This window comes from Branchiostoma floridae, chromosome 2 (genome assembly GCF_000003815.2).
Source record: "Branchiostoma floridae strain S238N-H82 chromosome 2, Bfl_VNyyK, whole genome shotgun sequence".
NCBI classification, from domain to species: Eukaryota; Metazoa; Chordata; class Leptocardii; order Amphioxiformes; family Branchiostomatidae; genus Branchiostoma; species Branchiostoma floridae.
Genome location: NC_049980.1, coordinates 8,861,662 through 8,886,802, shown reverse-complemented (window position 1 = coordinate 8,886,802; position 25,141 = coordinate 8,861,662). Strand labels below are relative to the sequence as shown.

The window sequence follows — 25,141 nt, the reverse complement described above, 5'->3', positions numbered from 1 at the left end:
TATTGTGTTTGAGGGCCTGCATGCTCCTTCCTATTTTGATTTCCCGCAATTTGTAGGAAATCCATCTTATTTAGTAATTCGTAGTGAGGCGACCAACTGCATATTTGCCTTCCTTGATTTTGATGAAATACGTAGGGGGTTCCTCTAAATTTATTATCAGGACCCCCCATGCAGACCCTCATGTTTACACTGATAAACAACAACAGACTGAGGGAGATCCTTTCATGGAATGCCAACAATTTCATGGAATGCCAACAATTTACCCAGATGATTGTGGAATCCCATCAGATAAACTGTCCCAGGAGATAGCACTCCAGAAAGACAGGAAGCATCTGTTGATAGATTTATGCTGGAACACCTTTAACTTATTTGTATGATTTATAGATATTAATTCTAAACCAAAATGAAGAAAAGCGAGAAAAATGCACCTTTTCTGATTGAGAAAATATACTTTATTGCAATACTTGCTCAGCTGACTTAGTTAGTCCAAGTCTTATTATAGGTTATAGCAGAACTTTTGACTGGAAGTTATTTGTATGACCCTACATTTACAGTTCTTACTAATAATGGTACTTTTTTGCAGCCCCATGAGTTTGATGAGAACAGATTCGATGTGACAGTGAACGAGACGACATGGTACCTGCGGTCCGACAACACAGACCACCGGGAGCAATGGGTCGCAGCACTGGAAGCACAGAAGGTAAACACACCAGTCCATAGTCATCTCAAGTGAGACAATTGCATGCAGGTGTCCATGTCTTTAACTGTACTTCTCTATCTAGTCACCTAGGTCAATACATCTATAACACCATGCTAAAAGGAAACTGTACCATTCCTAAATGATAAATACAAATATAATGTCGCAAAGTAGCATCGAAATACTCCATCTGGTGAAATAGTTCCCTCTATTGACAACCATAGATTCTAGTTGATACAGTCTACTAGTATTGTACTAGTATTGTACTAGTATTGCAGTAACTTAAAATTGTTGAGTATACTGTAACTTTTTTTATCTGTACATTGCCATACATTGTCACTAGTGCAATTGTAGCACAATGAAAATCATAAATTTATTCGTATATATCAGCAGAATTTGTTTCTCTGTTTTGGGACAGAGATTTTCTTGTTAGGACAATAAAATCTCAACTTAACGAATGTTTTTGTCATGTGAAAGACTTCATGTGAAAGACTAGAAAGAACTTGCTGTTTAGCACATTACAAGTTGATAAGGAGAAGTTATCATGTCATCTAACATGTCCTGTTAATTTTTCATGGCCTGTCTCTTCACTGACAATTTCTGTATCTATCCAGAATGCAGCTGGCTACGGTCCAGACAGCGGGCTGCGTCGCCATGGTTCCCTGTTCTCTGTCTCCTCAGCGAATCTGTCCACTGCCTCTACCAGCTCATTCAAGGTCGCCGCTTGTATTCATGCAGATTTCTGTACCTGTGTATCATAGATCATAGGTTCAAAGGGACAGTACAACAGACCTTGCATCAAATATTCTTGATGTTGATAGTTTAAAAGCAGTTGTCATTGACATCATTGAGTTCTTTTTAGTGGCAAGAGGTTAGCAGTGCCATCTACCAGATCATTACAATACTGCAGCAGTGTATAACACTGTATACTGAGTATTGATATCTTATTTGAATCAATTTTAATAATGGTGATCTACAAATGTAAAAGTGTTCATGGTGAGATAAGAGATACATGTACATGTACATGGTAAACATTTTTGTGTGGCCTTTGTGCAGAATAGAATCTAGCATGACTGGCCCGATTTCAGATTTGTTGTTTTGCTACCACTCCAGTTCCAGTACTATTAAGCTAAGATTAAAAACTCGCTAGCACCCTGGCGAAGAAATCCTCTCCTGCCCATGTCAGGGTTCTAGCCAGGATTTTATTTTAGCTTAATGGTAAGGGTAAAATGACCAATCTGGGGGTGTGTGGAAGGGGGGTCTTGGCCGTTCTGCAGTGAGATTTTAAGTATAAAGTTGGCATTGTAAAGGGTACCCATGAGGTGACTTTAACTCCCAGGGTTGGTCAGTTTGGATTGGCATATCATAATTTTTCATATTTGATTGACATAATGTTCAACAAGTAAATGTTGAAAATTAGTGGTCCTCATTTTAGGGTGGTGGTCACAAATTATGGCATAGTGGCCCATTATGCTAAAAAGTTACTAGCTAGATCCCTCCATGTGCTGAGTTCTCTCATCTCTAACCTTACAGAAAGGGCGGAACCTGAAGATGAAGCTGGCTGAGATGGAGACGTTCCGAGACATCTTGTGCCGCCAGGTGGACGCCCTGCAGGGATACTTTGATGCCTGCGCCACTCAAATTGAATCTGAAGACAACGACACTCGTTAGTATTCTCTAGACGTCTTGATCCAACTTTCAGTCTAGTATTCTCCCATTTGTCTGTGTGGAATGACTATCTTTCAGCAGTTGTAAGAATTTGGCTAGCTCATTCTCAGTATTTTACGTCTGCTTTTTCCTAATATTGCATTTTTTAACCGTCTAGCTCTTTAGAAAAACAGGCAACAAAATGAGTGGGATCCTTACATCTGCTTGAAGATTTGGAAGTAACTCCCACATGTTGCATTAGTGCCCCCTGGCAGCTCATTTAGACTCTGCAACTTTGTGTGTTTCAGTGGTGGAGGATGAGGCTGATGATGAGAATGAGGATGACTATGGTACCCCTCGTAACTCTGTAGAGATCCCTAATCATCTCAAACATGACAATCACCACAATGGCAACAAAGGTAATCATGATGATCATGCATGCTCGAAAATTCCTCAGAAAATTTGTAATCTGTATCATTACACAGGATCTATACAGTCCAATGAGGATACGGTCTCTGAAAATTAACATGACTAGAAAAATTCAAGTTTGGAAATTTCAATCTTCTCAATTAGAAACTCACTAATACACAATTGAAGATGTACTATACATGACTGTATAGATCCTGATGAATGTATAATGGATATATTTGAAATTTATGGGACAAATTATGCTTTAAATCTTGCCCATAATTCATACAAAATTGCAAGAAATTTGTTTTCTTTTTTTATCAAACCTGACCTTAGGTTGGTATGTTAAGTTTTGATTTGAATTGGCTAACTGTATTTATTATGCATTACATCATTCTATTAGTAAGTTTTTAAGTACAGAATCAGTTAAATGTACTATGATAATACAAGTCATAGCAGTATGTAAACTGGTACATGAACTTCATTTATTCAAGCTGTCCAGATTATAGATAGGACTCAGCAACTACAGTCATAAATAGTCTCAAGGTACAGCATAGCAACCAGTGAGGTATTTATGTATTCCACATGCATATGTGTACAGGTGTGTTATAGATGGGGGTTGGCATTTATTAGGAGAGGTTAATTGCAAAAGGAATGGGGTCTTACCTTGTGCCAGTCTGAGTATTCCCCTCGTCTGGTGGAGCTGATCCTCAAATATCCCCACAACACGCAATCCTGGCCCCAGCAAGATTAGTGCCATCAGAGAGATTAAATAGAGATGCAACCTGTCTTTATTGTAATTAAATTATGTCTATCTTATTAATGCAGTTATCAAATTCATATGGACAATTTTTTTTTTAGTTCAGTATCAATTAAAGCTTAACTATCATCAGCAGAATTGAAAGTGATCAGTGTTTGAAATTCTCTTGGAGGAACGTTGAACTTTTCAAGATGATTTTACGGCCGGTTTCCCAGTAAGCTCATCAGGTTGAGTTGGCAAGGTTGGAATGATATTTCCATGAATGGCATTGTCCTTCCTTTGGAAGGTTTCTGCATCAATATCTTAATCATGTCTATTTGGTTAATGCTGTTATCAATTTCATATGGACAATTTGGTTTTCAGTTCAGTATCAGTTAAAGCTTGACTGTCATCAGCAGAATTGAAAATGATGAGTGTTTAAAATTCACTCGGAGGAACGTTGAACTTTTCAAGATGATTTTACGGCCGGTTTCCCAGAGAGCTCATCAGGTTGAGTTGGCAAGGTTGGAATGATATTTGCATGAATGTCGCTGTTTTTCCTTTGGAAGGTTTCTGCATCAATATCTTTATCTTGTCTATTTTGTTAATGCTGTTATCAATTTCATATGGACAATTTGGTTTTGAGTTCAGTATCAGTTAAAGCTTAACTGTCATCAGCAGAATTGAAAGTGATGATTGTTTGAAATTCACTTGGAGGAACGTTGAACTTTTCAAGATGACTTTACGGCCGTTTTCTCAGAAAACCTTGTCAGATTGAGTTGACAAGGTTGGAATGATATTTCCATGAATGGCATTGTCCTTCCTTTGGAAGGTTTCTGCATGAATATCTTAATATGTCTATTCCGTTAATACTGTTATCAATTTCATATGGACAATTTGGTTTTCAGTTCAGTATGAATTAAAGCTTAACTGTCAACAGCAGAATTGCCAGATGCAGTGTTTAAAATTTACTTGGAAGAACGTTGAACTTTTCAAGATGATTTTACGGCCGGTTTCCCAGAAAAGCTTGTCAGGTTGAGTTGTCAAGGTTGGAATGGTATTTGCATGAATGGCATTGTCCTTCCTTTGGAAGGTTTCTGCATGAATATCTTAATCATGTCTATTTTGTTAATGCTGTTATCAAATTCATATGGACAATTTTTTTTTTTAGTTCAGTATCAATTAAAGTTCATTGTCATCAGCAGAATTGAAAGTGATGAGTGTTTGAAATTCTCTTGGAGGAACGTTGAACTTTTCAAGATGATTTAACAGCCAGTTTCCCAGAGAGCTCATCAGGTTGAGTTGGCAAGGTTGGAATGATATTTGCATGAGCGGCGCTGTACATCCTTGGGAGGGTTTCTGCATGAATATGGTAACCTTTTCACAAGCCTTTCCCTACAACAGTGATGGATGTAGCAATGTTACACTGTTGCAGATGAATGTGATACCTGTAGGGTCTCGGTGCACACAAGCTCCTAAACAGACAGTATGATTAGAATAAGACGAATGAGCACCCTGCCAAAAGCCTGGCGTTTCTGTTAGTCTAATGAAACGGCAGTGCGGGTGAAGGCTGGTGGCATGGACAGGTTAGTTTGTGGGATTATTTTAGAAGGGCTATCCTGAAAAAATGAGTCATCCTGATTGTTTTTCTACTATGTTGAATAAGTTTCATGAAATTATTCATGAAACAATTCATGTAACTATCCTTCAAAATGTATTAATTGTAAGAATGTATTACTGGCCACGCTCATTTTCATCTCATCTTTCGTTTCTGTACCAAAGTTTGGAAAGGGGTCTATTGTAACCTTATGTTGGTCATGACATTGAAAAATTTGATATTGCATCGAGTTTGGGAATAAGAGTAGCTGCTGTTGTTACATTTGATCCTTTGGTTGGTCATGAACTGGTATCTATTATGCATCATGTGTTGATATTGTATTTGATTGATTATTTCAGAGTCTAAAATGGTCATACAAATGTATTTGATAACAACATAGTGTTTTTATCAGTATTTATCACAAATTATGTTGGTTCCCACAAGTGATGATTTGACCAGACAGAATTCATTCTGTACTTACATGTCATCAGTATGGAAGATATCCTCTATGAAATATGGTTTTGGTAAAAAAAAACTGCCTGTAGATTTTCTTGGAAGTCCCCAGTGTTGTTATCGCTTCATATATAGTCTTCACCCACTGGCCTTGAGGAGAATGTTATTGTTCATGGCCCATAGTTTATTATAGACTGGAAATGAGCCATCTCAATCGCCAGAGGTAATCACAGACATGCCTTCTTTCTCGCGATCAATCACGCCACGCTGTCTTGTGCACGAGAATGTGGTAGGAATAAGGGCTAGGATTGACGAGTAGAGATTGAGGCTTTGTTGTGGGCAGGGAACGTTCTGTCGTGGCACATCGTTTGTCAAGGCGCAACTGGGACCCTTCCAGTAGATTAAAAAAGCAATATTCACCTTCGCCATCAGTCATGTTGTATGCTTATTTAGCCATACATGTATGTCATAATTCACATTTGGCCCTTCAAAATTGGTAGTGAACTATATATATTGCATTCTAGTTAACTTTGTAAATACCAGCTGTATGTAATTTGTACGTCTTGTTTTAACGTCTTGAAGTCCAGGAAGAAAACCTACCTACAAACTAGTAAGATAGTTGATGGACTGATTTAAGTATCCAAGTATCCAGGACAATGCAGGTTTAGGGTGTACAAGACTATACAAGCTACCACCATTTGAGGAACAATAGGGTCCTGTCAGAGCTAGCGACTTGCTCGTGCTATCTTGCTCACTGGAGATGAATATAAGAAATGTAATTTCTCCATCCCCGTGGGAATAGTATCTCTGACACGTACAGACGTCTTTCATTTCCAATCCATCCTGGGCTGTAGATTTGATGGCTCTACTCTGTAATTTTGTATAAGGATTAGGCCAAAAGGTGTGTCTCCGTCCCATTTAAAGTTGGGGCAATCGTCCGTCATCTCCAGAGTGTAGCCACACATGATTCACTGCCTCTCGGAGCGGATGGGAAGATTTGATCACGTTTAATTTAGAAACAGCAATACGTCTTTATCACGGTACGCGGAGTTGAGATAATCTTGCGGAACGTGTCTCTCGCTCGTTCCAGCGCCGCACATCAGGCTGCCGGCGGGGATGAACGGGCTGGACTTCAAGGGGGAGGCGATCACGTTTAAGGCGACCACCGCGGGGATAATTGCCACACTGTCTTACTGCATCGACCTGATGAGGCAGAGGGAAGACACATGGCACAGGAGACTGGAGAAGGTGGGTGCACACACAAATAACTCCGCTCTAACAACCTACTAACACACGCAGGGGGCTAAAGGAGGTATTTATGCTCTGGCTGGGTAGTGAGTTCCTTGGAGATGCATGTACCAAGAGATTTGGGTTTTTTTTGCACTCCTACCCAAATTTGTGTTTGATTTCATCCAGTAATGGTTGAAAATACTGTACATTTCTTGAACAAAGAAGCTATGTTAATGACTGCGCTCTATGAAAAAGACTATAGTATATAAACAGATCTAGGTGTAGGTATGTCTAGGTGTAGGTATGCCTTTGGTTGTGTCGATCTCAATTTCAGGTTTGATATACATGTGTACCAGCATAGTCGGATCCAAATCTGCTCCAAATCAGAGTCAGGATGACTTTTTGGCGACGCCTCAGGGGCGGAGCCGTTCTTATAGTACTGCGATTGAGTTGCCAGGAATTCTAAAAATTCCACGCATGCATTCCCTAGGGAATTCTTTTTTGGCTACATTTTGCGGGACCGGCCTTTACATAAAGAAGAGAGGAACTCTAATCTTGGGGCATGGAATAGCCACAAGGTTAGAGTTAGTTTGTGCACACTAATAAACTCTATATTATAGCTTTTTAAAGATATTTCATATTAACTTTCTGCACGTTAATTTAGACCAAAATGTCACAGCTGCTTGTTGTTGTTTTAGATAGGCTTTCGTATGATGAATAATGTTACGCCTGGCCCTGTAATTGACACTGTTTCATATAGATGCCGTTTTGAAAACTGTTTTTGATATGTCAAGTATAAAAGAAGATGCGGAGATGAGATTTTCCTTACATTGGGCACGGTACGGTGGACATTTAACTCAGACTGACCGTGACTACATGATGCTGGCCTTACTTTTACTTAGCCTTACTGTGTGATGGAAGTGACGCTTTGTATGAGTGTTTTCTTTTATTTTGTGTGTTTTGTATCATGTGTGTTTGTCTGCACCTTGGTATTTCATTGACTTCATTTTTTGGCTTTCATGATGATGGCACATTTGATATTTGTTGGGGGATATCGGCTGACACTCCAATTCATCCAAGACTGGGATACGTGCCATCCTTCTGTAGTCCGGGGGCTACCTGTGGACACAAATAGACAAAAACACATAAATGAATAAATGCCTTTAATGTACCTGTTACAATATGTTTAATGTAGGTATGCTCTTCTTCTGTATAAACAAGATTCAGAGTCATCTTGCAGAGTCACATGCAAAGTGTGTGAGCCAATTATGTTTACTGAATGTATCGATGTTTTAAAGGTTGATGGTCATATGTTTGTTCATTCATCATGATAAGATTACAATGAATAGCAATGTATATGTTACCTAGATCAACAAAATCGACAAATATATCGCCCGAGTATTATATATATATTATATATATATTATATATATATTATATATATATATTGTTTCCCGCTATAAGAAACAAGGGGGCTCAAACCTGCCCCACTTTGTCCTGACGTTTAACCCTATCTGCTACCCAAATGTCAAGGCCATATTTTGTTCGCGGGACAAGAGATTTTTTTAAATTTATCATACCAATGCTCTCATTTTGCATAAAGTGTATTTCAGTTTGTACATATTCGTCTAAGATACCTACATGCATCATGAAAATCCATTATTCACATCTTGAGTTATCATAGCCTGATTAAATCTCGCTTACAGCGGACAGCGGAGTTTGTGTTACGCAGACTAGGGTTATCCTCTTCGGGCATTATTTTTACAAGAACGCCCCCTGTAATTGCAGAATTAGCTGCTAATCATAACTTATGTCATTTCTTCCAAAGCACAAGAGCTGACTACCGTACAAAAGTTGTGATCATAGCACATTCAGACATAAGACATCATAACCGGGAGTTTCTTTTCCGAACCGAACGAAGCCGCTTTGAGGCTTAAAATTTAATCATTTCCAGTTTTCGTCACACCCTTCCAATGCGCCAAGTACAAATCCAATCCATCCATTCGTTCTTGAGTTATCTTGTACACAGGCAGACATACAAACAAACACTATTGATTATGTCGAAAAAGTTCGGTCGAACACGACGTTAAGTAGCTTAAACCAAATTCTTCAATGAAATTGAAAAAACACAAACGAGCAACTAAAATATCCAAAATCTAAGTGATAATCAATACTCCAGCAATCAATGTTGATTCAGTAACGAAGTTACAATTGGCACACTCGCTCGGATGACGGCACACAATCTATAAAAATATTCGATACAATGAGCCATTCTCGAAAATATAGCATTTACAATGCAAGTAAAAAGACCTTTATTTGCCTTTTAGTCGTAGCATTAGTGAACGGTCCCTCACACACGAGGGGCACAAGCGGTACTACACAAGCAGGCGCGGCCAAGCCGGCTTGGTCATTCTGAGCAAAAGCGTTCCTGTTGACGGCCACGAAAACGAAACAAAATCAACCCAAGCAAGCAATTTTGCAGAGAAACATTCATCTCTTCGACTGGGGTGCGATCTTTAGGCTGTGATGGAGTAAGACAATTCAGTTCAAATTCCCTTTCCGGAATTCCCCTGGTCTCCCCCATGCCTGGCCCACAGCGGCCGTGGAAAACGTGTTTTCGATCCCGTGTTTGTTCTACGCCAGGAGTGGGGGCAGGGACAGTACGCGACATGAACGGCATAAACAGCGTATTTCTGACAAAGAAAATTTTAAATGGTCTTTAGTGATAGATATATGAACTTGAAATTTGTGTGCTATACTGACATGTATAGCATTTTAGATTGACGTGTCGGCTGAGTTAAATTCACTAGCGCTTTCAGAAAACACAGATTCCAGGATTCCAGGCGGCAACCTGCTGACGAACTTTTGCCTACTGCTAGGGCATACACTTTGCAAAACTAGCGGACCACATTATAGGTACAGAGAAAACTTTTTACCGGTCAAAACAATAGCCACAAATAACGTCAATACAACAAAATATACACATTCATTGACTTGTGAAACGTACCTCTACATTGCATGTACTACGAAACTCATAATTTGACCAAATCAATCTTGTCTTCTTGATCAAACTTGGCTAGAAGAAAGAAGCTAGCATGATTTTGCTTACTTCCTACCAAGGACGATATTTTCAAGTTCTTTTTTAGAATTCCATCTGAAATATTGCCGGGCAAAGTGCAGCATCATTGAGTAAACAAGCCGAATGAGGTCATATTCCTGTGTAATCTCATTGGTATAAACACCCGAAGTAGGTTTTACACATGTGGAATTCTTTCTAAAGAAGATAAACTCATCCAAGGAAACCACAACGACACGAGCGGTATATTCCAGACCTCCAACCAGATCTAAAAAATTAGTGACATTTTTGAGATGGGTTGGGGTCTGGTATACCCTGAGGCTAGTTAACATAGCCCCTTGCGGGGTTATTTGGGGGTAACTCAAGGAAAAATGCTAGCAGCTCTGCCCGTCATAAGGTTCAAACGGTGGAAATTTGAACAAGACAAAGGTAAGAATTTTTGTACCATGCCGATTTCGAGTCAAAGTGCCCACAGCAATATTGTGTGCATGCGGCATAATCACAAAACATTGGCGTGAATATGGAGAACAACTTACCACATGATGGTAACGAACGGCCTCTTCTGACTAACGGGGACGTCCCGACTTTGCACGCGGTCCCGCCACCCGCTTCGTCCGCTGCGGTCCCGGTAGCTTGACACAAGCATGTTGTGGTGTGGATTCCCGGGCACTGCTTGACGCCAAAGTTTCCACGGACTTTTTATACCACAAGCTACGTCATTAAAGGATGACCTCATCTATTGCACGGCTGATTGGTGAAGACCTCAGACGCAAATTAATATTTAGATGAAGACGACAGGGAAACTTGCTGACTTCGCAGGGATGGCACTAGGATGGCACCTCGAAAGTAGGTCAATCAGCTGTAGACTCTGATCGGACGATGACCTACATGACCTAGGATATTTCTGCCTGCACAATTTCTTGGAAAGTCCGATGGTGTCACTATCTTTTAAAGTCTCGATTGAAACCAGTAAATCAGTACTAGAATTACTACGATCCGCATGGCACATTTTACATTTGCAATATGTAAGCTACCAGGTCTACAATTTCTATCGTGAACTGAGGAGATTTAATAATTGTTTATTCGACTGACAAACTACCGTGGGGGCCTCGCATGTGTTGGCGGTAATGGCCCTCGTTGCATAAATAAACCTAGCAGAGGGCCAACGTTGTTAATTTTGTAGCCTAAAATTTTCTGAAACTCTCAAACAACATTGTTGCATATTCACCGTCATTGAAATAAGTATTAAAACAATCAATTTGCATTTGCGTTAGATACAGTGCAGCTTAATCAACAACACTTGAAGTTAAACAGACATGTTTAGAAAAGCAGTTCAAACAAAATCCGGATTTATAGTTTATTTATACCAAGGACACACTGCTACAGTGCACTACCCCTTACTTTCCAAGCAGATGCTTGGTTCCGTCTTTTTTGACGTGTATTTATTATGCTTGCGAAGCAAAACATATTAAGAGTAAATGTCTGTGAGAATCAAACATCAGTGATCAGGGTATAAAAAATCGATTTGGCTCATATTTTGCACAGTGATAGTATAGTCCTTGGCCCATAACCCCTCAAAATAGCTTCTTTTCCGGTCAAAACATATTGTTGTCATGGTAACAGCCTAAACAAGTTTTGAGGCCATTTTCACAGATTTCTGCATGTCAACAACATGGAAATAGGCCAAGTTTAGGACCCGATTACTACCAAATGCTTTATCGCAATGAAAAATAGCAAAGGATTTTGTTAGACTGTCTAAACTTGAACAAAATAGGTGTGAAGTCGATGAACAACATTCAATTGTATAACTATATAATACATTTGTTTTGCGACCAGAACATCAAAACCCACTAAAACTTTCTGTTCTGCATTTGTGTGCATGTTTTGGTAAAGAAACAGAGCTCGATTGCGAATGTATATAACCACACTAGTAATCAGTGCCGTGGCAAGAGGGAGGGGAGGTGGCGAGGGTGGATTAGCGTAATCAAAAATAAAGTTACTACGATGAAAATTTAGCGGTCGAACATAATTTTTTCTTGTGATTTTTCTTTTCGTCTCGGAATTGTCCTGAATTTCTTTGAAAATGTGGCCTTTGAATTTCTAGTGTTTTTTCGTTTTTATCGGGCTTTCTCTTTTGTACCGTTTTCTTTATGTCTCTTGAATTGTAGAGATAAACGCTGAAGTTGTTAATTGGGACAAATCGGATAGGACGACTTCACGATGCGAAAGAGGAATGGACATGTCACCCAGGCTCCGAGGTCCGATGCCGTCTAGACCAATCCAGTCCCGTACGTTACCCGTCCTGATACATCTGGAGTAGTCTGGATACCAGACCCCAACCTCAACAATTTCTATTGTGTTGGTAGATATTTTTCAGATCGGGCTGGGGGCTGGTAACCTGGCTACATTTGGGTTTTTATCCTGCTTTCTGGAAATCGCTCTGTAGAAAACAGAGACCCAGAGACCAGACTCAAATCTGGCCCTTATAAATTAGGTGGCCAACTTGCGTGGTCCGCTGGTTGTAACACAACAAACAGGTCGCATATGGTGATGATTTTGTGTCGAGTGGTATGGTGAGAAGGGGCGAACCGTTATGTGCTCAGTAAAGTAGGGTGGCAAGGAACTCGGAGCGTACATAATCAGTCGTAGCAGATCATAGCATTTTTAATTGTTCGATCGTCTCACACAGCCATGTTCATGTACGTATGTACTGAAGTAAATGATTACATTGAGATCATCTTGACATCAATCTGATGTACAGCTGTAGATAATATGGAATGGGTAGTAACAGCTTACACTTGTTTGACCTAGTTTCCAATGACTCCAATCAATGGCTCGGTTGGGAGAATCGTCTTGATCATGCGACACTCCATAAGTTTAAAACAAGTGTTCTTTTTCTTCTTTGTCTAACTCTGCATTTGCAAATTTGCAGTAAATGTCTTGAAATGAAGCATTTGCTTTTTGTCCTGTGAAAGGTTTAGTGCCACAGGCCTTCGGTAGGTTTGCATAGTATACTCAGCTTTAAAATTATCATCCTCATCAGTTGGCTGCGGAGCAGTTGATCACAAGTTCCGTCCAATCAAATTAAATCAAACCAGTTCAGCGGTCACGGGCGTGAGCATACTCATTCTATGCAAGGCAATGCAACACCTGACTGCAGTAAACTTAGCCCCGGGGCCCCAAACAAAGTTATCAGTCAGCGACACTCAGTAGTATGTGTGTGTACTTTGGTGCTCGGAACTTGAGAGTTACAGAAATGGAACGGTATCTAACTATTTGTGACTATAATTTTTGTCCATAGTTTACTTTGGTGAGGAGGACTTCATCCTGTCCTGGTCAGTGTTTACGTATTACACGGTCGATTAACTCTGGAGCGGGCAGACGGCGAGGTCATCCCCTGTCCTGGAGTCCAGCTGGATCTAGTCTTGAAGTTGAAGCATAAACCGGCAGCTTGCTTTGTTGTAAAAAAAAAGCTTTGTTGTAAAAACAAACGCTGATATTTTTCCACGTGTTAGTATGGTCAGGTAGGCTATAGCAACACGACACCAGGCCGTGATGTTTACCAAACCAAGCACTTAGGGCGACATAATGTCGTGTTCACCACAAACAAACAAGGCGTCGGGATCGCCCCGAGCATCACCCAACTCTAATCAATACACGTCTGCCCAATACTAGATAACCTTTATGGCAAAGTGCCTTACCAAAGTTTCAGCTAGATACTGGAATTTGCTTTGAAAAGTCGCAAAATAGCATGTTACAACAAAGCGTCAAAGGATATCGATGTAAATGGAAATGTAATACCAACATTGTACGCGCTCGTCTACACTCGGCCGCAGTGTGCCCACGACATCACAAGTAAGAGTGGGTGAGTTCACACATGCTTTAAACTCAAGTCCGTTCGGGAAGGAAGACTATTAGCAACACAGCAAGTAAATTTTATGGATGACATCCTCCACAGACTCCAAATTTAATAGAATAGCGTGGTAGAAAAACAAGACGGAAAAAAACCTTATCAAACAAGAATTGAAGCGACAAAACACAGTTTCACAATCAATAGATATTCTACTCCTATATTAACCTGCATGCTCTGACACATGTAGAAAAGAGAAGGTCACATGGCAACTACTTTTGAACACAGTATAAAAGTCAATGCTCAACTTTGATTTTATTTAGACTTTATTCAGTATACCAGTCAATTCTCAACTGCTCAATTAAATAGAACAAATGCAGAAAGCAGCCTAACTAAGGACTACTAGTACTAAGGTATCGGGAGTAAGCGACTGCGTGGAATTGACCAGAGAGGAGGGCCCGTGCACTGGAGGGGATCGGGAGGGCCAATGATTTTTTTTTTGCCTGGGGAGACCATTGCAATTTTTTGAGCTGGGGGAGGGGCATAAAAAAACATACCGTCCAAAGTCCTGGCAATTTTGTAAAATATAAATGATAGAAATGTCATTAAACTTAGCTTAGCCTACCAGCAAAATTTGCTTCTCAGCATGCGGGAAATGGCGTATCAGAGGGCCAACATTTAAAATTTTCCCAGACCGGCCTTGTGACGCATCTCGGCTTGAACGCTCAACATAGTGAAAATATGTCAGGAAGGGGGGGGGGGGGTCTCTAACCATACTGGGTATTCATATGCGATGAAATACAGTCAACACTGGGCATCAAACGCAAGCAATGTGCCTAAGGTTTTTTCTGGACCCTTACGGTCTCTGAGTTTAGTAACTGCCTACCAGAACACATGTACAGGATTCAGTCACTGACACAGTGACTCAGAACTGTCTGGAAACCAAAACTAACCGTTTTTTAAAACTTTAGGATACCGTACATAATCTGCCTCATGAACCAGTATGGACTCAATGTGCCCATTTCGATAAATCCAACATATATTCTACCTATATTTTGCCAACTTTAGAGTTAATTGATTGAGAGCGTTGATGATTATCACCAGATTAATACACTTATTGCAGGAGATTGCATTAGACTCTTAAGCGCCTTCCTGTATTGTTCTAGGAAGCAATTTAGTCTTCGGACTACTATCTTGTATCTTAATTTGTGTTCTCTATCTTATTCTAAGATCTTCTTACGTACGAAGAGTTTATGTTGTATGAAGATTATGTACGGTTATGTATGGGTGACCTAGTTTTCCACGACCTTTCATATAGCCTCTTTAAATTTTCATTTCAATGTAGAGAGGTCATGAGATCATGAGGCTTAGACCAACACTTTTATCATATCAGTTCAAGTTACTTGAGTTCGGCAAGATGTCAAAGGAACCGTTCCCAACCCTGGCCTGTCAAACCTGTAGATTACCAGTAAATCTGCCTCACTGACCACGTTTAGCCCTTTTTTATCTTTTTATTTTTATATTTTTATATCTTATCCGTCAGAACGTTCACTATATACATCAAGACTGTGATGGTATATGTCCGAAACCGTCCGACCGGATGTCATATCAGTGACTGACACTTGACCTACCTCAAGTGTGCATTATGGTTCTCTTATCTGACTCTGGACAGCATGATATCGGGCTGCGGGTCCAGAAGGGAAGGGAAAAGACATCTGGGGTCGGTTAGGAAAGGGAAGTACACTGTGATCCGTCAAGAAATGGAATGTTCCCAGGATTGATGGGCCCAAATCTGTAACGCAAACTCCCCTGTCAATTGTCTTTCGTCCCGGCCCTGTCCTGTCTGTCTATGATGGCAAGTGTTGGGAATGCACAAAATAGTATGGGGAAATTTTCGAACTAAGTACCTGAAGACTGTATGATAATGTCGAGAGCGGCTACACAGATAATGCAGACGAAAACGGAAGAACCTCAGTAGGATTTGTAGATTTTTATGATTGTGCGGCGGCAAGCCAGCATAACAAAAATGTAAGAGAAGATTAAACCGGTAGAGTTGATTAAACGTTAGGCCAGATAGGAACTACAGTTCTGTTTAGGCCGCTCGTGGCTCGGTCGGTGGTGCTCGTTCAGCTTTTGACTTAGTTCACAGTCATAAAAAAGTCATGTAACACACAAGAGAGGCGGGTAGAGAGTAGAAATAGTCCCGCCAGCTATTAAATCTGTCTCCGTTAGGTCAAAAGGTCAAAGCGTAGTTGATACCTTTTCCATATAGAGTTAATAATTCTATATCCAACTTGTGTACTCGTGATGAAATGCAGTCGTTGTGGTTTGGTCCTAGAAACCTCTTAGCAAACCGAGTTATCCGGAGGAGGGGGGGGGGGGGATCACTAACTAGACCGGGCCAGGTAGAGACCCAAGTATCATTTCTCTGTGCATTTAGGTCGCTCTTCCAGGAAAGGGGCATGCACCATTCATGAACCATACAGGCTTTCTTTGTAAAGTCGGGGGGTGTTACCAGAAGGCAAGTAGCCGTGTTTTGTTTTTCTTTGTGAAAAAAACAAACTGCAATACAAAAATCTGACATTTCCCACAGGCGCAAACCAGGGCTGGCCGCTGGAAGCAATATCGCCCGTTCTACCCTGCCCCGTGCACTACTAGTATATCCCTTCCTACATGACCTTGGGGAAGAGGTGCAGTATTAAAGAGGGCGCCATGTAAACCATTCAAGTTGTATCACAACGTGTTTTATTTTTAGAATTTCACAGTATGAGGCAGGATTGACTTTGTACAGCCTTGTTACTTTTGCGTGACTAGATTATTCTTTCAAGACCTGCGATTGTTATCAAAGACCATGGAACTGCGATGACTAGCGAATAGCACGGAGTAGAACGAAACGAAAATTTTTAACTGAGATACTTTCAGAAAGTAAGGACTTAATTTAGCTCAGAAGTGGGTGGCAAGTAGATTAATAGACATATTCAAAATTTACCCAGAAAGATTTTAGCTAAAATTTGACATCATTATTTAACTTGTTGTTTTTGCGTGGCTTCTCCGAAGAGGGGAGAGCCGGATGGATATTGTTTTCATATTTGCGTATAGATAGAGCCCTATTGTTGAGTACCTTGAATCTCCTTTGTTTGTGAAAGAAACGTCCTCAACGTCAGACTGTCCGTTCTTTCCGTTCTCGTACATTGTGCCCGATATCATACGGCGACACACGCTCTGAACTGACAGCGTGTGGGTGTTTTTTCCTACGATCGCAGATTAGGTAATGATGTTATCGTGTTAGCCGATTTGACTAAATACTTTGTTACCTTCACTTTTATGGGGATTTATTGGCCTTGAGAAGGATGTTTATGTGCTACATTGTCCGGCCAGCCTGCCCCGGGTCAACATGACATGTCTATCTAATTGTAAAGTGCCCTGTTGTATGTACATCTACGTTCAATAGATATTTCTTGATAGTATTACGTAATACATGGAAACAAAACGAAAAGAACCTGAAAAAATCTCCCATTTAATTCAATATTTTAAAGATTTGTAGAACATCTAACGAAACAAAGCAGTGAGCAATACAAATCAGTAGAAACAAAAACATTACTTTTCCAGGTTCTGTAGGTTATCCAGTTGCGTTCTTGGGCCATTTACTAATTCCTCCCGTACAAACGTTCATTCCTTTCTAAGGTCCTGGAAAAACATCGTCCTTCTCCATGTGTTCGTTCTCCAAGTTCATACCCACTTCCCATGTACGGGACCCATGGCGGGGTGAAATAAACCCCACCATGAACCACTACACACAACTTGAGCTCCACATGGCTTCTCTTTACCGATCTTGCTGGCGGGCACATGATTCCGGGCACACTCAGACTGGGTTGTTTGTATTGCTTAAATTGCAGTAAACCGCCTCATGGCGTAACACACCAGGTTTATACTTCATTCAAACTGGGAAGGATCCCTACTCTTTTCGATAAATGTGATGGGTTCTTTATCGGAGCTCAACGGTTGTGTGTAGTGATTCATGGTGGGGTTTTATTTCGCGGTGTTTAGTTATGTTTCCCAACAGGAAATATTTGAATATATTGTTTGTTGGTGTATTCATCTCTTGTTCTTCCATCTCTTCTTCAGTCATGTTTGAACACCTCTATCACTTGATTTAAGTCGATAACAAACGAACGGAAGTTGATGATTTTGGCACGTGGGTGGTTTAATCAGAGACGAGTACAACGAATTACTATTATTATTCTAAGTCGCACATAACTTGCATGATTGATGAGGAAACGAGTACATGCTACAGATGTAATACTAGGAGTGAAGGTAGATATAGGAAAGGTGCATATAACGCACAATGTTAATATGTGTCGCATTTTCACAATTGATACAGAAACTTATTATTTCCTTGAATGGTACATGCACATGGTCGGAACGCGAAAACCCGTTTTAAATGTAAAGACCACCACCACCGTATTACCTCCATACCAATGTGTTGTCGGTGGTCACATGGTGTTAGTTATGGCCTCATACCGGACTTTTGTTGTCTAATCTAACATAAAGCTTTAATATTCAATTTTAATGGGCAAAAATCCAATTAAAAACAGTTCTGCTGGAGATGTTTTAATTTATATTGCAAGAGCACTTATCCAGTAATCAATACAAAAAATGTCCCCAAAATCCGAGAGGTGAATCAATTTCTATAACATCTGTAATTGCACGTAAATACATCCACAATGAGGGGTTTTCCTCTCGTGAACCGCTGACCGCATTACTCAGGAAAAACAAATGTACATGTCCGACACTCGCGCGAATGCCGAAACTTTCCTTCCTGATTCTGTCAGAATACACAACCTTTCATCTCAAATCCTTTCGATATGACACGGGGGCAATTTATCATCCACATTATCATAAGCACACGGTTTTAGGGCCCAATTTATATTTTGGTAGGCATTCCCACGTGCACTCTGAGTAAAGGTCCCCTCTCACTGGACGTGGGGCATGCTTGCGGCATTGCTGCGTTCATTCACTGCGGCACTGCTGTGTTAATTTCGCCGATTTTGTCTTGCACTCACACTGACGTGCGGCACTTTTGCGTTTCTAGACTACATGAACATGTTATTGACAATTGCAGCGTTGTCAACTTATGAAAAATCACTGTAAAATGACGAGAATGCCCAAAAATGAGATTTATAATGAAAAGATTTCCCTTATGATAATGAATTATATGATGCATATGCTATAAATAACCTTGAAAGACTTTTACAGTAAAGGAATGAACAGACACGGACCATATACCTGATTTGACTCCATGTGTACGTTTTGCACCATGTAACGTTATGTGTAATGATGTATGTTTATATGTTTATCAAGCTCCTTGATGTTTATTCACCAATTTTGCAAATTTTTAAAATGAAAATGTTTGATATTTCATACTTTTTTGTATGACGCGGAGTATTTTCCCTGTCGGCGGATGGCTTGCCAGCCTATTGATGATGTCTAAGTCTATCATATTTGTAAAAAGTGACAAAAATATAACTGCAATTTTGTATTTTATCGGCGGCAGCCTACCAACAATGATTACACTGCTTGTAACGTTATAACGCTAACTCAAAAGCAAACGTTGTCATCTCACATAAATAATTTCTTTTTGAACGTTGTACGATAATCTTTTTCTCTAAATCCGTAGGTTAATCGATAAACCAGTTACTTATTTTTTTGTTTCCAAGTATAAAATACTGACCTACTTTCCATTAAATAAATCAAAAGATGTATTTTTAAGTTAACTCTGAATACGGATACAAGTTTTGTGGAATTCTGTAACTGGATCGAAAACCGCTGTAAAATTATTAGAAATGCATCTAAAATAGCTTTTCGGTGATAAAAGAATGTTTACTTTTGATTCTTGGTGTAAAATAGGCAAAATATATCCTTGATACTGTTTGGGGCGTGGTGTCGGCACTGTTGGGGCATTGTTGGGGCACTGTTGGGGCACCGTTGGGGCATCTTGCCACTTGCGTTATTTTTAAACTTTCCAAAAAACGTCGCGCTTGCAACCGGCACTTCTACTAGGTTTGCTTGCGGCACCTCTAGGTTTCGCAGGGGCACCTCTAGGTTCCGTGGGGGTACATCTGCGTTTTCGAACGCAGCAATGCCGCAAGCGTGCCCCACGTCCAGTGAGAAACCCTTAATGCAGGAACGAGACCTTATGTCTCACCCAACGATTTCGTGGAAACAGGTTGTCCCCCATTTTTATCTACTGGACCTACTGCCTGTTCCCGCTTATCGCTGATCAGTTAGATGTTATCTATGCTTTACCATGACGAGCTGCTGTCATACTGTTCCTACAGCCATCAATCGTACGGGGATACTCTTAGCGTCTGGTGCGCGTTACGACGATGGTGTTTTTTAGTACAGCGAAACTCGTATTTGCTGTCTTGGGAGATAGCATGCAAGACCCACTCAAAGTCAAGGGTTCAAAATTATAGCTCTACCCATCACTGACCAAACTAAGAAAGCGGCACAATCAGCGACAGGCGAGGGGAAGTACTAGGGGTATAGAAACGGAAACGTGGCCGTGGATGGGACGATCCCGATCTAATCGGTCAGGGGCCCACCTCGACCAACGTGCACGTTCAGGGAGAGAAAGCAATAGTACCACAATTCGCATGCACAATAATTGTACTACGTACTGTAAATACAGAAATGTTTGCGGAGCTTGAGACGGGAGGGAAGTTTTGTCTCGGCGCAAGCTGACAGGATATGTTGCATACCCATACGTTTTGGAAAAAGTCGTGAGACACCACAGGCTACGAGTATAAGTATAAGGCATAAGTGCAAAGGTGCTTGACCCCCCCCCCCCCCATGATAGCATTGCTGTATGCCAAGGACGATTTGGTGACCAATGACCAGCATATACTAATCACTTCTGTTGGGACACACGACTGGGAGAGGTTTTTTTTTTCAAAAAGTTTACTGATAAAGTCAACTTAGGTATGCAGGTAGAAAGTTTTGCTTGTTCTGTGAACCCCCGGTACAACCCGTCTATGTTCCGAAATCTCTATGTTCCGAAATCTCTATGTCCCGAAACCCTGTTGTTATTTCTTTGCTAGGCGTGTACAATAAGACTAGCTCCTAGCCTGGGTGCCATTTTCCGCTGGTCGGCTTTGGGGTGCTTTACCCGGCCAAGTGCTAAGGGATCCTAAGGGCAGTAAGGCACCGACCTGCTTCTGTCAGCCTGTCTGATTAGCTGCCCTTTGAGATATGGCCGACAGAGCTTTGTGATTATCTGTGTCATCGTTAAATGCATTAGATATACACGAGACCATGTAATGTACACGTTGAATGCGGTAAGCAAATGGTGTGTGTTTAGATATGACTTAAAAACCTACCCAATTGCACAAGAGGAGAGTATTAGAAGAGGATATATGATCTAAAACTAGAATTTCAATACTTTAGCTCAGAGTGACCCACACACGCGACAGTACGTAATCGGGTCGGCGTTCAGGACGGGTATCGAAAATTACTATAGCTTCGTGAGGACAGGCTTGAATACGATTCATGTCATATGTACACACATATATAGCTAGCTGTGTGTCGGAACATTTCAGAATATAGTAATATATATATTCGGAACGTAGGCATGTAACCGTGGGAGATTTCGGAACATAGTACTAGAACAGCAGTGAATTAATCCAGATCAAAATTGTTGTGCCATAATTATATCAAAGCAGAGGTTACGGTCGGGGGAGGGGTGGCGTTATGATAGTAGAATGGTGTCGTGGGGTGTACCGGCTGTTAAGAGTGTTCAGCTCAGACCCAAAGTGGTCTCGACTTCGAACCTTTACCGGTCTTGTGCCTTGGAACAGGTGCATTACACGAATCTTCTTTACTCAGGTGGAAATGAGAACTTAGCTTCGGGTAGGACTCGCCGACGTTAAATAGAGGTCCCTTGTTTGAGGACATCCACACCCTGAGCGTGTAAAAGAACCCACACACTTATCAAAAAGAGTTGACCGCAGCCTGTCCTCTTCAGTACAATCATGGTCTGTTACCCCATGAGGCAGTTACCGAATATGCAATACAAACAAACCTACTTCTTATCTATATTTAGATATCAACATGCCGGTCCAAATCATTCCAGATGACTCCGTCGCATGGCCCTAAAAAGAGCCTAGTTTCTTGCCCGTTCTTTGCGTTTGTTTGAAAGAAAAGAACGCGTTCATAACGTCTTTACCTTATAGTACAGTAACGTTCTATCCGTTGTTACACGTATATCCATATTACTAAATGGAGGCAGTGTCGTTTCGGTGTGTCTGTGTGTGTGCCTGTGTTTCGGATATTTGTGTCCCAGGATTTTGTGGTCATCGTAACTTTAGAGCCTCTCTAGGGATTGTTGTGATATTTGGTAAGTGAGTCACAGGCGTTGGGAAGATAAAGGTCAAGATTGGTTTTCAACTCCCAGGTATGTGACCTTGGTATTGCAGAAGAATATTCGTTTTTTGTATCTTTTGTCCTGGATGTGCTATGGTCTTGATATTTTGGTGGCAAATAGCTTTTGATGTGAGGAAGAAGATGTGTAGGTACCCACCCCCCCCCCCCTCCCCCAGCAGCTTGCTCCGGGGGGCATTGTTCCCTTAACTATTTTAAGGAGGATAGCAAAATAGAGAAACGACGACTTCCCATCATATTTAGTGTGCAGGTAATTTAGTTAAACGTGTACGTAATAGCATGGTGATTACGCAAATTAAGACTTAATTTGAATAATTATTGACGAGAATCTGTAATTGGCTATTTGAACAGTGTATGCGATTCAACTGTGGCGGTGTGTTTACCTGCAACTATTATACTAGGTACGACTTTGGTACTTTGATCCCGCGGCTACTGCTGGTGGAGTGCTTGTTGTAGTGAGACAGACGAAAAGCCTCGGCCGTGATGCGTTTGATATGGCACGTCTTTGACAAATTTCAAACTGCATCCTTCTCTGTATCTTTCCATGCTAATTCAAAGCGCTTATGTTTCTAGCCTCCTTCACCGGCCTCTCTGGGGGCCTACCTACCTTGTCCAAGACTGTATCACAGCGCATAAATTGACCTCACCTTACAGCATGCATGACGTCAATAGAACATAGTACAGACATTTTTTTATCAGAGTTAAAAGACATATGATTACTTGCACTTTAAGTCATGATTTCTAACGATGACAAGCAAATTTAGACTACAACACTTTTGAACACAGTTGTACGGTAACCGGTCCAGCTACTTACTTCGGTTAAGACTTCTCAATACCTACTTTAACGAATAAGTCTAAACCGTACCGCCGTTACCTTCTTACTAATTCTCACGTCGCCAGTGTTTTTTTTAAAAGCCACACTTTTTGTTACTGCTAGCTTTCCCTTATGATGGAAAGTTCTACATTTTGGCATTGAGATGTGCTGAAAGGTTTATTTGCCTTTGTAGGACTAAGGAGGTTTAACCTCCTTGGTAGGACCATAAATTCAGTACAGCTCAGTAGGCAGGGGGGCAAGTGATACGTTAGGGACAGATAAGCCATTGGTTTTGTATAATTGTTGAGATACCATTCCACATCAAGTGCGTCAATTTCACGGCCAATTGAACAGAAAGGATACTATCTCAAGCGCTTGGTGAGAAGTGTTAAAGGTGAGAGTCAGCCTATTACAACAGCTGGCCACCAACAAAGTGGTGAACTCATTAGTTGTTTGTTAGCATAAGATGCTATCTTTTGGTAATCTCCAAGCAGATCCAAACGTTGGCATAAGATAGTACCAAACTGGCCAAGGAGTGCAGTCAGTCAAGAGGTGTCCATTTGCCATGTAGCAAAACACACTCTGCCAGCTTTTGATACTATCTTACGCTACTGTAGGATCTGCTTGGAGATTAATCTTTTGGGCCCAGATTGTTTTGAAAAAAAAGGACAGCACCATAAGCCATGTACCTGAATAATTAATGTCAGCATTGTTTGACAGGCGCTGCTTGCTCTGGCTTTATCTCCGAGGTACAGCGGTTCTGTCACTCTTGACATTTATAAGATTTGTATCCCCCCCGATCCCAGGGCGCGCATGTCAGTCTGAGTTTGAGGGGCGCTTGATTGCTTTCTCAATGAAACATTCATTGCACAGCGGTTCATAGTGGCAGTTCAGTCTGATTATCCACTGCGGTTGATATATGCTTTACATAGTCAAATCCCAGTCGCTAGATTAATCAGATTACCAACCTTCACATTTAAAGGGTTTACTGTTATTTCGGAGGATGACGGTAGATTTGGTTACACCGATGCTAGGGGATTCGAGGACAGATGTTGCTTTCTGGTAACAATTCTACATTCTTTAAGGAAAAGGAGCCATTGTAAGTGCAAGTGGGACTGATACTTTTTCAAACTTGCATATTGATATAATCTTATTGTTGAAATAAGTTTTTAGCTTTTGATGCTTATGAAATGTTACAATTTATAAAGATTAGTATTTGGGAAAGTTTGCATCATGTATTATTGACAATTTCATGCATTAGTTGACATTGTTCATTCTGTATTGCCAAGAAGATGGTCTCTTCATGCATTGCACTCCACTAGGATCTTCGCGCCTTCGACATGATTTCCATTCAAAATTCAGGGGAATGAAAAAATATTCGGGCTGGCTAGAATACTGGAATAAGTGTTGAACTTATTTTCAAACTCCAGTTATGAAGTATGTACCCTTTGTCTTTTCTCTCCAGGAACAAGAGCGGAGAAGACGAGCTGAGGATGCCTACAAGAGGTGCATGGAGGAACTTAAGAAGAAAGCAGCTATTGGTGGCCCTGATTATCAGGTCAGAAGACAATCACTTTATCGTCTTCTATGACCTTGGAATTGATCTTGCCATTCTATATGAGATTAGAAAACGTTTTCCCATTTTTCCCCATTCTACGGCATACCTTTGCTTATTTTGCAGTTGATTTGTACGATTTAGAGTATGGTTGAAAACTTTTTATTTTATTTTTAGAAACAATCGAAAATTGATGCACGCACAGATGTCATCCATATAATGAAATCAACATGTCCTGATGCAAATTTGATAACCATTTTAGAGTGGAGTTTTTTGTTTTTGGTTGTATATTTTCCTAGTGCATGTTTCCTAGTTGTTGAAATTCCAGTAATTGTGATTGTTATTGTTTATGATGTTTATTTCGGGGTTGTAGGAAGGGCCACACAGTGCCATAAACGAGGAAGAGTTCTATGATGCTGTCGAGTCAGCCCTCGACAGAAATGACAAGCTGGAGGAAATGGTACTTGTAAGCGATTTTTCTACTTTTTCTATGTTTATTTTTCCCTTTCTGTTTTTGCTATATGCTGATCCTTGTTTAATCATGATTTCATTGCACTTTAAGTTAACGGGCCATTTTGTGACATCGGGACGATCCAAAAAGTCAAATCACAAAGTAAGTTGAATCAACGCTACCCC

At 40.6% G+C, this 25,141-nt stretch overlaps 1 protein-coding gene and 1 long non-coding RNA gene across 6 annotated transcripts in view; one reads left to right on the top strand and one right to left on the bottom strand.

Annotated features, from left to right (window-relative positions):
- Positions 1 to 25,141, top strand: part of LOC118410306 (ceramide transfer protein-like) — a 42,149-nt gene that overhangs the window by 8,964 nt on the left and 8,044 nt on the right. For 2 of the 5 annotated variants that reach the window (XM_035811877.1, XM_035811884.1), the window contains exons 2-9: positions 584 to 700; positions 1,312 to 1,413; positions 2,231 to 2,363; positions 2,653 to 2,763; positions 6,632 to 6,789; positions 24,416 to 24,508; positions 24,879 to 24,971; positions 25,068 to 25,118. In XM_035811877.1, the coding sequence (XP_035667770.1) occupies positions 584 to 700; positions 1,312 to 1,413; positions 2,231 to 2,363; positions 2,653 to 2,763; positions 6,632 to 6,789; positions 24,416 to 24,508; positions 24,879 to 24,971; positions 25,068 to 25,118 (858 nt within the window). The remainder of the gene's footprint in view (positions 1 to 583; positions 701 to 1,311; positions 1,414 to 2,230; positions 2,364 to 2,652; positions 2,764 to 6,631; positions 6,790 to 24,415; positions 24,509 to 24,878; positions 24,972 to 25,067; positions 25,119 to 25,141) is intronic. The other 3 variants (XM_035811878.1, XM_035811880.1, XM_035811879.1) reach the window with 3 other exon arrangements.
- On the bottom strand, positions 7,778 to 10,741 carry LOC118410308. Its single transcript, XR_004830551.1, has 2 exons — positions 10,384 to 10,741; positions 7,778 to 7,890 (listed from the first exon to the last, which is right to left on the bottom strand). It is a non-coding gene; the product is annotated as an uncharacterized LOC118410308 (long non-coding RNA).